At 45.0% G+C, this 13,055-nt stretch overlaps 1 protein-coding gene across 4 annotated transcripts in view; it reads left to right on the forward strand.

Annotated features, from left to right (window-relative positions):
- The first annotated feature begins 3,820 nt into the window (after nt 1–3,820).
- Nucleotides 3,821–13,055, forward strand: part of SNCA (synuclein alpha) — a 77,773-nt gene continuing 68,538 nt past the window's right edge. The window contains exons 1-3 of one of the 4 annotated variants that reach the window (XM_055700749.1): nt 3,821–4,023; nt 5,913–6,058; nt 12,103–12,144. In XM_055700749.1, the coding sequence (XP_055556724.1) occupies nt 5,938–6,058; nt 12,103–12,144 (163 nt within the window). In that variant the 5' untranslated portion in view covers nt 3,821–4,023; nt 5,913–5,937. Of the gene's footprint in view, nt 4,024–4,128; nt 4,243–5,266; nt 5,286–5,912; nt 6,059–12,102; nt 12,145–13,055 lie in introns of those variants that run through there. The other 3 variants (XM_055700750.1, XM_055700751.1, XM_055700752.1) reach the window with 3 other exon arrangements.

Genomic DNA, 13,055 nt, shown 5'->3' on the forward strand with positions numbered 1-13,055 from the left:
CTGATGCATCCACCTGCACTGGATGTGTTCTGGCCCGAAGCTTAACATAGCTTGGCCTGTAGTTTGCAGACATGAAATGGTATGTGCCGTGCTGTGTGCACCTGAGCCAAGAGCAGGAAGGACTAGACCGGTTGTCTGATCCATCTGTGTCAAACACGAGGCCTGGGACTGCAGAGAAATGAGATTTCTGAGAAAGAACGTGGTGCCAGAGAGGAGCAGGTAGATCAGAAGCAAAGGAGAAGCAACAAGAATAAAGGCTGGAGCTAGGCCTGGTCGTGGGGGTCTATCTCGGTGAAGCATTCTGTCCGTGCTCTGGTTTTGGTCTGAGATAAAGGACTCTGTGCACAAAGACACCAGCAATGTTGTTCTGAATTTCAAAAAAACCTCCTTCAGGTCTATTTGTGTCTCCTATCAATGGTTGTGTGGCACAACAGTGGACATCCAGTGACCCAGGCCCTAGTCAGCACCCAGTTGTATCTATCAAAACAGCTCACGAGCAGAAATCTTTGCAATAAGAATGAATTGGAAATGGCAACTGCTGCATAATAATGGATATGAATTTTAAATTAATAGCTGCCACTGGAAAACAAACTCTGAAATGATAACTTGCAACTTGATTGTATGAAGGCTTTAGTACGTGTTTAATTTTCAGTTGAGTACACATCACTAGAAACACCATGCAAGTGAGGCATATACATGCTCTGTAAGTGTTACATTACAACAGGTACATTACAACTTGGAAGCATGCTAAGTGTTAAGATAACAACATGCTAAACCTCAGACTTACCTGTAAGCAAATGAGAGGTCACACTCACCTTTTTTTGAAATTAAGCATGCTTTTGAGTTCTTAGAAATTGCTTATGCACACAGGTAGTTAGAGCATGGCCAGTGATGACAGCAATGACCCACAGAGGGACCCGAGTGGGAATAGAAATGCAAACGTGATGCAAGAGTCTATAAAAATGGTCTGAACTCCCCGTTGCCTCCAAAGCGACGCACATCATAATCTGTTCTGTAAGACATCCGAAGACTGAAAAATATTTGCACAAAAATTGCACTGTTTGACACAGTTAATGGACTTAGCAAATTAAGACTATTTTCAGATTATCTGCAATCGGTGAAAGATCCTGCAGTGGAATAATCCATGTTACCTATGAACAGCCTGCCCTAAGACAGCTTCTTTTCATACTGTGGCTTTTCAAGTTTTCGAAGGTACCTTTCTTCTGGGTAACATCACGTGTCAGTTCTGTGCTAACGGAGGGAGCCAGTCTGAGTCACTTTTTGAAGAAACAGGGGAAAGCTTTCAATTTAGGAGAACACCTCTCCAGTGTTTCCACATGAAAAGTTTCACATTTGAATTTTGTAACCTGAAGACAGTAAATTCTGATCAGTTTTACTCTGCAGTACTGTTCAATTGTCAATAATTGTTCTTTTCACAGCAATAAAGTAGGTTTACTTGATCACTAGCAACTAAACCAGTAAGTTAGTCTGCAATGCAAGATAGATTGAAGGACTTTTTATTACTACTTGATTGATTTTTGCTGTAGATGCACATGCAAAGTAAACAGTGTCGTTAAATAAAGATTTGTTTTAAATGCAATCAGTGGGCAATCTGCTTGCTACTATCCTTTCTTCAGACAGGAAAGGCTTCAGGGGAGAACTTACTGTGATACTAAAAGTACTGAGGAGACAATCTAAAAAAATCCACCCAGCTGTTGTACACAGTGTGGTTTAAATGGGAATCACCTTGGAGATGCAGTACTAATTCCCCACCATATTTAATTGTTTTCTACTTGAGTCTCTTCCATCTTCAGAATGAAGAATTTCTTGCGTCAACGTTCATACTCTATTTTTTTTCCTTCTGTGCCTCTTTACCCCCTGATTTAGAATTTAAAAGCTGCCTATTTTAAATACTACAGCTGAAATCTTAAGCTTTATTTCTGCTGTGGTAACTGATGCCTCTTGCCTTTACCCCTCTATTTCTAGCAGCATGATTTTATTAACTGACAAGCTGTTACTTTGTTTAACAGCAGAACATAATGCCTGCCTTTGACAAACACAAGGCAAAAAAGAGAACCCTTGCAAAAGCTAGGAGTTGCAGATATTGGAGCTTTTCTTTGTAGTTTCAGAAACCGAGTCGTAAATATACAAGGGTATTCATCACACTAGGTTCTCTGTTATTGCTAACGTAATTAAATGAGTCTATCCAGACTTATATCAACATGATACAAAGCAACATTTCATGCTCACGGTTGCTTGCATGCTACAGAAACAAAAGGCTTCTTTAAATCCAGAAAATAATACTTATATAAGGAGTACAATATTTACTTTCATTCTAATTTGGGGTCTAGCTTTACTGGCCTGGGTGGTAGAGAATGACTGAGGGAGTGGCTTTCAAGGACCCGGTTTATATACTATGGTATATACATTGCTGGGCCAGTCAACAATACGTAGAAAGTATATGATTTTGATTCACTTTACCTTGTTGTCTGAAACTGTATCTATTTTCCTCCTCCCTCAAATTGGGAGGAAATAGAAACGCCACATTTAGTTCTTGCTTTATTGAGTATGAACGTGCTGCACAGGATGAATGAGATGAGGTACCTTAACGTAATTTAATTCCCAGGGCCCCCATCCCTTTTTTATTTTTTCTTTTTTATTTATCTCTTTTTTATTAAGGCTTTTCTTGAGAGCAGGATTGTGAGGAAATGATTTGTATTCCCAGTCCACACATTCTCTCAGAAAGAAAATACATTGTATAATACTTGGTTGATTAAAACTAGTAGTGGAATGAACCAAAAGAAAGTTTACCAAACAGTATAGAAATATTAAGGCTTATGAGGAAACCTGACAAGAGGAAGACTTTGCACTACGTGTTCAGAATGCAAACAAAATGAGGGATGCATGAGCTGTCTGCGCAGGATGACGGATGAAAGATGCCCGTTGCAGCTCAGAGCCTTGTATCTCATCTACACTATATTCTGTTTCTCCTTTTGGAGTGCCTTAAAAACCAAACGGTTTCTGTAGGTCTTGCAGGATTTTATATAGCACATGAACTGATGTACTGAAGCTGAAAGTCCATCTGTTCTAATGCCTTGTCTCCTACTGGTCTTGGCTTTCCGTGCCTAAATTCTGCAACCAAAATAGAGAAGTTGGATAGCTTTCCCTTTCTGGGGAAAAAGTGACTCCTATGATGAAGACTTGGGTAGCAGTGGCCATGGAGTGTACAGTGGAGGATGCTAGTAGAGGTGTCAGGTTCGGGCAAACTTGGCAGGAGCAAGGCAGGGCTTCTCATAGTCTTTCTGGTTTGGGCTGAAAATGTGTGTGTGTACAGTAGGCTTAAGACTGAGCCGCCAGAGCATCACCTCCCGTGCTTAAAACCGAGCTGGCATCGTGAATCTTGTGAGAACAGCCACGCTGAACTCCAGCCACTTAGGGCTGAAAATTTGGAGGTGGGGAAAAAAGAAAAAAAAAAAAAAAAAAAGCGATGAGATGCTCGGGGAGATTTTGTAAGGCTTTGGTGAAGCGAAAACAGGGGTGTTCTGCAGCCACCAACAGCAGCTTCCCCGCCCTCCGGAGCTGCGGTGCCCCAGCCTGTCGAGGGAGCGGTGGGCGCGGGGGGTCGCGGGGACGCCGAGCCGCCCGGTCCCCTCGGTCCGCGTCGGTGGCACCAGCGCTCCCAGCCCACCCCGGCCCCGCCGCAGGGGTGGGGGGCGCAGGAGGCCGGGCGGGGGGCGCAGCGCCCAGCGGGGGGCGGGGACCCTTCCCGCTCCCCCCGCCCCTCCCCCCCTCGCGGCGCAGCCTCGCTCCCCCCGCCCCGCGCCCCTCCCGCACACTCGCCGCCTGCGGGGCTGCCGTCGGGGGTGGTGCCAGCGGACCCGGCCGCTCCCCCCCGCCTCGGGGATGTGCTGAGAAGGGGCAGCTCCCCTCGGCCCCTCCGCGCGTCCCCCTCCGTCCGCCCGTGTCCCCCCGCCCCACGCCTGCTCGGAGCGGGTCGGTCGCCGGTGGCGGAGGAGCCCGGCGGTAAGTGGCGCGGCCGCGGGGGCCGCTCGCTCCGCTGCGGGGCGGCGGCGGGGCCCCGCGGGGCGCTCCGGGCTCGGGGAGGGGGCGGCGGCGGGGCCCCCGGGGCGCTCCGGGCTCGGGGAGGGGGCGGTGGCGGCGCGGCGGGGGGGGCGGCTCCGCTCCGCGTCCGCGCTGCCGAGGGCTGGGCTCTCCGTGCCTGTGGAGCCTCAGCGGCTGTGAGTATGTCTGTATATATGCACGTAGATTTATATATATAGATATAGAATACCTGAAATATTTATATATATACATTTATATGTATGTATATCCCGTTGAACGACCTGTTGTGGGCACGGGGAGGGAGGGAAGGGGAAGCCGGGCGCCGCGACGGCGGGTCCGCCGGCGCCCGGGGGTGCCCCTACGGTGGCGTCGCCCAGCCCTCCTCGGTAGGTGCCTCTCTCTCCCAATGGATGTATATATAAATATATATATATACATATATATATGGCCACGACGCCCTGCGCTCTCCCTCCCTCTGCAGGTGCCTGTATGCTATTTGATATACATCCGATATATAGCCCCCCCGCCTGCGGTCCCCAGGTACCCCCAGCGGCGCTGCCCCCCACCCAGGGATGGGGACCCCCTCGGTGGAGGAGCCGGGGGGGTGCCGCGGGCAGGGGGCTGCCACCCCCCGCCCCCGTGTGTGTAAGGCGCCCCCGCCGCAGCCCGGCGGTGAGGGGCGGTGGGCAGTGGGGCTGGGGCGGTGGGCAGTGGGGCAGGGGCACGGGTGCTGCAAGTATTGGGCTTTAGTGGACTGTCTTGCAAATGCTGCCATGAAAATATTCAGTGTCAGTAGAAAGCAGCAGCCCAGATGCCTTCCTAGACAGCCATCCCTCCTACCCAGCCTCCGGCAGCGCAAAGAAAATCACAGGCAGCAGCTCTGTGTGGGTGAAGAGAAAGGGCTATCGATAACGGGTTTACTGAAGTGACGCTGACTTCTTGGGTTTAATTACTATTTTAGTAGTTTCAGGGTAGCGCTGGGTTGTGTAGCTGCCACAGAACTCACCCGGTAGCTTTAGCGTGTTGCTTTTACAAGCCTGCGTTCTTGCTTTTGCTTTTTAGTAAAATCTTTTCTCAGTGCTGATAAATGCAAAGAACCCATTCGGGAAAACTCAGTTTCCAGAAGTGATGTGGACTGTGCGCAAAATGCTTGACTACTGGAAAAGCAGTGCTTTCTGTTTGCTCCCGTCCCTCTGGGTTGTAATGGCAGTTTCTTATAACAAGTGAGCAGTTGTGATTTAGGAGGGTTTGGGGATTTGTATTTTTTTGTTGGTTTTGGTTTTTTTTTTTAGTAGTTGTTAGTGTTTCTTTAAGTCGGCTTTTTCTTCTGGATGAGAGGTGGAGTATCAAATCACAGGACTAAATCCTGCCATCAGCTCACGAATGGAGCTGCCCTTTGAAGGAAATGATGCCTTGGGAGGCAAGGAAGGGACTTTTATGAATGACTCTTCCAACCAGACCTACGTGACCAGAAGCCTCTGCCAGATCCTGTGGGAATGGGGTCCCCATGTTTGGCTTGGATCAAGGGAACTGCTCTGGCAGTGGTGTTTAACTTACTATGTATGGCAGCATGTGAGAAACTGTAAAGGCGAGTCACGGAATTGTACACCTTTTTTTTCTAGTTATTTAACTGGTTTTTCTGTCTGAAATATGGAGTGCAACCTCACATACAGAGGGGTGATTACATATTGCTAGTAGAGATGCTACATAATATGGGGGTATAAATAATATAATTTTGAAGTAATTTTGATCCCATTTGATTTGAATAAAATTTTCTTCCCTTTCTGGGAAAAAAAGCTGAAAAAACCCCCTACTTACTGAAAGTGTCCTGTCTCTTTTTTTTCCTCTAGAGCTGTGTGAAGAAATTCTTCAGCCATGGATGTGTTCATGAAAGGACTCTCCAAGGCAAAGGAGGGAGTCGTAGCAGCAGCAGAAAAAACCAAGCAGGGTGTGGCAGAGGCAGCAGGGAAGACGAAAGAGGGTGTCCTCTATGTGGGTAGGTGGGCAGCAGAGATCATGCTGTGGGTCACTGTACCCTGACATTCGCAGCTGGATCCTCAGCAGACCTGTTCTTCAGCAGGAAAACCCAAATGTCATGACTCACAGGAGACCCTTGCAAAACAAACAAGAGGAGAGTTGTGCTCTCCTGAGCTTCGGTTCTTTGAAACCAGATGTTGGCTCTTATGTTACTGTGTTGTGCTGGCCATGTGTTACTGCTCTGTGGAGCCACATTTGTCACACCATACAGAACTAGACCGTGTCATAGGAGGTGCCTTAGAGTGCAGGTCACTAACTGGCACTCTATTCAAGAAGTTTGCTGGGTTAAAGTCTGAAGGGGTAGATGGAACAGTAAAAATACAGTAAAAAACAATATATAGAAGCTGAAGTGGAAGATAGCTTTACAGCATGCCTTAGAACATGTGGGGTTTAGGTGGGATTTTAAGAGAAGAAACTTGAGAGATCAGTTCAGGAACCGAGCATAGGCTGTGCTAATGGCTTGGCACATCGACAGTACCGTTTTGTATGGCAGTGTCATCTCCTCATCTTTTGAAATTAACTTCATGTTCTGTACTTGCTATTGCATATCCATAGCAGATATTTTCCATGAGTTCTCAAGGAAGAGCCACTACAGTTAATGAGGTAGGGCAGGTAGACCCCAAGATAGCAAAGCAGGTGTTAAGTGACTTATCTAGGCCATACAAGAGTCTTGTGTGGAGCCAGGGATAAAATTATTTTCAAATCCCAGATCAGTACTTGACTGCGTGATCATCATATTTGCTTAGCAAGTATTGGGTTTTAATGGGCTATCTTGCAAATGCTGCCGTGAAAAATTCAATGCAAAATAATCTGCCAAGCCACATGAAGAAGTGGTCGTTTTAAAAAAAAAAAAAAAAAAATACGGATCTATTTCTTTTACTCATCTGATAAAGTTAGTCTATAAATGAATGGAGGGGAAAAGGACCTACAGGTCCTTTCGTTGTTGCTGATTTTGTAGCAGGTCAGTTCTGTAATGGATGCTGTGTGTACCTAGGACGATGTGCACAGGTATCATAAACAGAGTTGAAACCCCGAGGCATTTCTTTAAAATGGGAGCACCGAGGTCTGTGCAATTCCAGTATCTTTTCAGGATTCCCTCTGCCGTTGCAGGCTAGTGCCTGTCTGTAACAAATTATTTCTGCTCCATATAGTTTAGACCACTTACTTGGAATACGCTGTTCTCCTGCTAAGCCATAGCAAAGCTCGGTGCTCTTGCCAACAGAGATGGCAGTTATTTTGAAAACTAATTGTGAGAGAAATCTATTTTTAAATGAGTGTCTGCTCATTTTCAGTATAGCAAAATAGATGTTCTTTCACTGTACATTGTGCTTGATATTGGAATTATTTTTAAGGGGTAGGACCTTCTTTTTTTTTTTTTAATTTTACTTTCTTGTAGTTCCTGACCATACTTCTGAGGCCATTGATTTCTTTGTATTAGAAACCTGCATTGTGTGTCAAATTAACCTTTGTGTCTGACCTGTTCTCCAGACCGTAATAATATTTGAACCTTGTTCTGCTCCCAAAGGCAACTATTTCCTATTGTCTTCAGACTGAAGACACTTTTGCTGAGGTTGAACTTTGGAGGGCAGGCTTGCTATTTAATTCAAGAATAAAATAGTAAGGATGGTGGAGCCCTGAGCCATGCTGGGGACCCATGCGTGACTGTAGTAATGGTGAAGGATCCTTCCCACAGCAGATGCCTGCTTTTCAGGAGGGAAGAGCTGTATGCGTAGTTTCAGTTGTGCAGGTGAAAAAGCCTTTGGTTGGAAGCTGTCTCCAGGACCTCTGGCAGCTACCGTGTCCCTGCCGGTACCTGCTTGTAGGGAGCCACAGTTTCCCCAGCTGAAGTTTCAACAGGATCAGGTTGGGTAAGGGGGAAACGGGGAGCTGGGTATTTCTCTGTCTGCTTCCCAAGCCTGCAGCAGGGGTGGCTCTTCTGGGCAGTGTTAGCAAAGGCTGGTGTGATATCTCTCCGTTCTGCAGGCTGGTAACGGTTGCAATGCAAAAGAGGAGCAGCACACTGCCTTAGCGATCCTGAAGGTTTCTTCCTTCCTATCTTTCTAGCTGGGTTTTCAGATCCAAGTTTCACGGCCAGATTAAGCTGTGAAAGCTGCCTGACATCCTGGAAAAAAGAACCTCACAACACTGGGCTGAGAAGGATGTGTTAATCGTTTTCAGTTTCAGCAGTCAGCTCCATAACATTCAGCCTTCCACTGCTGCTGCAGAATTAATAAGATGCAAAGTTTTTGGTCCAAATCTCCTAGATGATATGGTCTCCCACTGAAATCAGTGGAATTAAGTAAATATAGAAAACATCCAGACCTTTCTGTCCAGGCTGCTCTTAGCTATTATGTGGAAGGTTGTAACATAATTCTATCTGGTAAAAATTCTATTAAGAAAAGCTGCTGCTTGGGATGAAATGTGGTTGTTATAACATCTTGTTTGTTCCTCTCTCTCTCAGTTCCCTTTGGCATGGGGGAAACTGAAAGGGTTCTGAGGGACAGTGACATATTGGAGGATTAACTAACTGTCCTTTCTTCCCTCAGTCCACTGTCTTTGTCCTGCTTTTTAATACCCAAGATACTGTTCAGTACAGTCTATAGTGTGTATACTTTGGGGGGGGGGGGGTGGGGGGTGTCCACCTAAATTACTCTGCTGATGTATTTCAGCATTGGCCAGCTGAAATCAGTGGCTCAGTCTTGACTCATACAAGCAGAGCATCAGGACCTTTCTTGATGTCCAACAAAGGTCTGATCATTCATTAGAAGGGAGGACTGAGGCTTAGCAGCCCTGGGCTGCATTGTGCATGATGTAAATTTAAGACTAGGTCTTTATGTATCCTTCAAGAGCTGTTGGTGTGAAGCAGTGAGGAAATGAGTGGCCATACGTGCCCCCAGTCGCTTTGAAACCAGGAACCAAGAGTAAGAAGGATGGTCTTGCATGCTCTTATTAGTGCTCAGGAGCTCCTCTGAGCTTTTTGTGTGCTGCCAGGGAGCTGAAGTTTTTGCTCAATTGCCTCTTGAGTGCATGTTCAGTGCTCAGGAACAGAAGTTTCCGGTCTGATAATTTCTGACGTGTTGCACCGTAGCAGAGCATAGGAATAGTTTATTAGGAGCAGGATGGCTAGGGATGAGTTGTTTACTACTCCCTGTGCTTAGCTGGCACATGGCCTTGGAGTAGAAGAGTGCAATCATGACCTATTTGGCAAGACCATCCAAATTTCCTCTGCTGCACTCTCTTTTCATAAGGTTTCTTATTTTCCTTTGGTAGTAGAAAAGCCAGTGGAGTAGTCAAGGGACTCAAGGTCCCTCTGATGGAATAATGGGGTTCAGTGCCTGGGAGCAAGTGTTTTCCTTAGACAATGATTTCCCCTTCCCCTAATTTGGGTTTATGTCTCCCTGTCTTTAACCAGGAAGAGTAGTGTTACCGTGTACTACTATTGCTTCTGCATCACCTAAGTAGTGTCGGTCAGTGTTAGGTTTCTCGGTCTTTATATTATCCCTACTCTGATTCCACTGTTCCCTTTGTTACGCAGGGTACAAATGAGCAAGAGTATTGATGTTTTGGGACCATGAGAATGAAAGGCAGCGAGTTTCTATTAGAAACAATGTGGACAACCAGCTTTCCTTCGCTGCCAGCCAGAAGCCGTCCTACTGCATTCAACTGTTGTTATTTATAGTCCTGCTTCTGGCAGATCCTAAAATACTTTTAGGTTGCATTGTAGCTGTGACTGCAAAAGCAGCTACTGCCATGTGAGTATGCAGTGATGGGGCAAATAGTATTGAGCTCTAACGTATGCTGTAAGGTCTGGACCATGGCTTAGCTGGTTGTTTGCCAGGTAATGGATTTGGCTATGCATATCTCTGTTCCGCACAGGTCTGCGAGCTGAGATTTCGTTACAGAAAAGCCTGTCTTCCACTAGCAGAGACTAGCATTTCTGTATTAGTTGTGGCTATAGCAGTGTTGCTTCAGGGTAAGTGAAGTAAGAATCAAGTTGCTTATGTCCCTCAGGATATACGGTTGCAGAAGTCCTCAGGGAGTTCTCCTGTATCATTCATCTCTTGCCAGCCCTAGGGAACTGAGTATTTGCTTTTCACAGGTTTCCATGTGTTTAATAGCTTGTCTTGCAGGCAATAACTTCAACAAGATGAATGAGATGTTGGCCAGGCCTAACAATGCATTTTAAAGTGTATGCTTAACAGTAAGTATTCTGATGGACATGCTGTAAGCCTGAAGTGGTGTTTAGTCTTTTTCTAGAAGTCAGTAGAACCATCATCTGCTTGGATTCCAGTATGTGGTCAAAGTGCTTTGCGGCTTCAGCTCACATGGTGCCGCAAGATTGAGAACCGAAGTCCTGAAACAAGTCCTTAGACATGAACATCTTGGATTTAATAAAATGGACAATTCTTTCAATGGTAAATATCTTCAGTGAGAGAAAACAAGCTTTTTTAAAAGTGAAAATCAGAATAGAGGGGGAAGACAACTTCTCAGCTGTTTAACCTCTTCATTAGCTAGTTAAAAGAACATGTTTTACTTTATGTGGCTTTTTTTTTTTTTCTTATTTGCCATGGATTATTATGCTGGTCTTGCTCATGGATAACAGTTCAATGTTGTAATCCATCTGATAGTGCCATAAATACATGGCTTAAATTCCATAAATGGGCACTAGTAGCAAGTCAGGCATATTGATCAATGAACTTGCATTGCATTTCAGTATTTAATTGTATTATTGTAAACAGTTGTGATCAAAGTTGCTTTCTTCTAATATATTTCTGCTTATATCAGTTTGTATATGACTTTACTCTTACAATATCTATATAATTTTAGCTTGACACTGTAAAATGAGAAGTATAAATGATAATGTCTCGAGTACTGAATGACATACAGACAAAAAATTGCATTAGAAATAAGATAACTTCTATGTAGGTAGCAAAGTCATCCTATCTGTAGCAGACCAGGGTAAGATGATAAACTAGGAGCCATAAACTCTGTCTCTGTAATGCTTAATTGCACATTGTTCAGCATCATAGTCCACAAATGGATACTAATCCCTGGAATGCAGCCAAATTATTAAACCTGACAAGGACAAGCAGAGCTCTGGTAGGGACAATGACATGGAGTTACGTTTTCAGTAGCACTATGTGCTAATTTGTTTCTCTTCCCATTGAAGACGTGAGAGGTTGTTCCCTTTCATGCAGTGTGGTAAAAAGTCATGGTATCCTTACAGAGGTGTGCCAGAAACCAGTCTGGTCTTCAGGGTGGCAGTCACACTGCTTGTACAGGTCTTGCGTTACATCTCAGTCTAGTACTGGGTTTAGGTTGCTGTCTGCAGAATCATTAGCTGTCGTACATGCCAGTGACAAGGAGGACACTGGATGCAGCAGACCTTGGGTTTGACGCTGGTGGCATTTTCACATTTGACACCTATCCACTGTTTAATGTTTCCCATTCAGATTAATTTTTGTCTATATCTAGCTAGCACTACCAGCTCCCCATGATTTTAACCTCTGGGCCTTTCTGTGGTTCAGTAACGGTTGTTAACCCCTGCAAACTGAGATCTGGAGGAGAGTTGTAAGGTGAAATTTTAAGGATCTTCTGGAATTTTTGGCTCTGATGTTCTGCAAATGCATGTGTGAGCCTCCATAGGATGTTAACATTAACGTGGTTTCTGTGCAGAGTTATCCATGTGAGTTTGCAAAGTGAGAGGCTTAATTAACACTGCTATTAAGAAAATGGCATGGAAGTCAGTACATGCAAACAATAAACTGCAGAAGCGTTCCCAGTATTAGTCACCTTTCCACAGTCAGTATACACTCATGCAGTTGCTCTTTATTGATAATTCTGCCTATTCCCTTAGATTGAATTTCTCTTTAATTTTAATAGTCTTAGAAAATTCTGTATGCAACTGTGTAATCTATGTGTTCATCCCTCTTCATCATCTATCTAGTCTTTACCAGTACTTAAGAAGATGTATTTTTCAACCTGATATTGTTCTTTGTTTAGGTTCCAGGACCAAGGAAGGCGTTGTTCATGGTGTCACAACGGGTAAGACAATTGTCTCTTAATTTCAACTCCTTGCCTTTGTTTGATGAACCAACCATTTAGCTGTTAAAAATTCTGTGTGTTTTTTTGAGAGCACTCCAATTTATGAAAGAAAAACACAGAACAATCAAGAGGCAGAAAGCAGTGTGCGTTTTGTCAAAATGATACACTGTTCTACAATCAAAGATGTAAATTTAATACAGTTGTTTCCGTGGGAGAAGGGGTTTTTGAGGGATGTTGTGAATCAAAGTCAAGCAGTACTAGTATGAGGCAAGAGACTAATGCCCTAACCAGAAAGAAATAACTTGCTTTTGTAGAAGTAGATAAATCAGGGGTCTTTCTCTTGTTTGTTCATTGCCAAAGATGAAATATTATGTGCTGGAAAGTTATAAACTAATTGGCGTAAAAAAAAATTAGGTCTGTCCTTTTTTTTTTTCTTTTTCCCTTTTTCTTTTTACTTTTTCCCCCTTTTCTTTTTTGTTTTCTTTTTTCCCCTTTTTTTCTGTTTTCTTTTTCTTACTTTTTTCTGTTTTCTTTTTTTTCCTTTTTTCTTTTTCTTCCTTTTTCCTCCTTTTTTTCCTCCGTTTTCCCCTTTTTTCCTCCTTTTTTTTTCTTTTTTTCTTTGCTGTGAATAACTTCGACTTACAGAAACTGCAAGCCTGGCTTGGGTGCCCGGGTTTGTCTCCTTGCGATCTGAGCAGGCAGAAAAGCGGGATCTGGAGAAGAGGGATGCGGCAGGTGAAGTGAGGCGGGGGTTGGGCACCTGTCGGGGGGCTTCGTCTGCCGGCGCCGGGCTGGCACCCGGAGCGGCCCGGTGCAGTGGCAGAAATGGCTGCAGGGAACGGGGGAAGGGGAAGCGCTGCAGGAGGAGCCTTCCCCGTGCGGCGGGGGCTGCGGGAGTCGCCTGCAAGGGG

The sequence above is a fragment of the Falco cherrug genome, chromosome 1 (assembly GCF_023634085.1).
Source record: "Falco cherrug isolate bFalChe1 chromosome 1, bFalChe1.pri, whole genome shotgun sequence".
NCBI classification, from domain to species: domain Eukaryota; kingdom Metazoa; phylum Chordata; class Aves; order Falconiformes; family Falconidae; genus Falco; species Falco cherrug.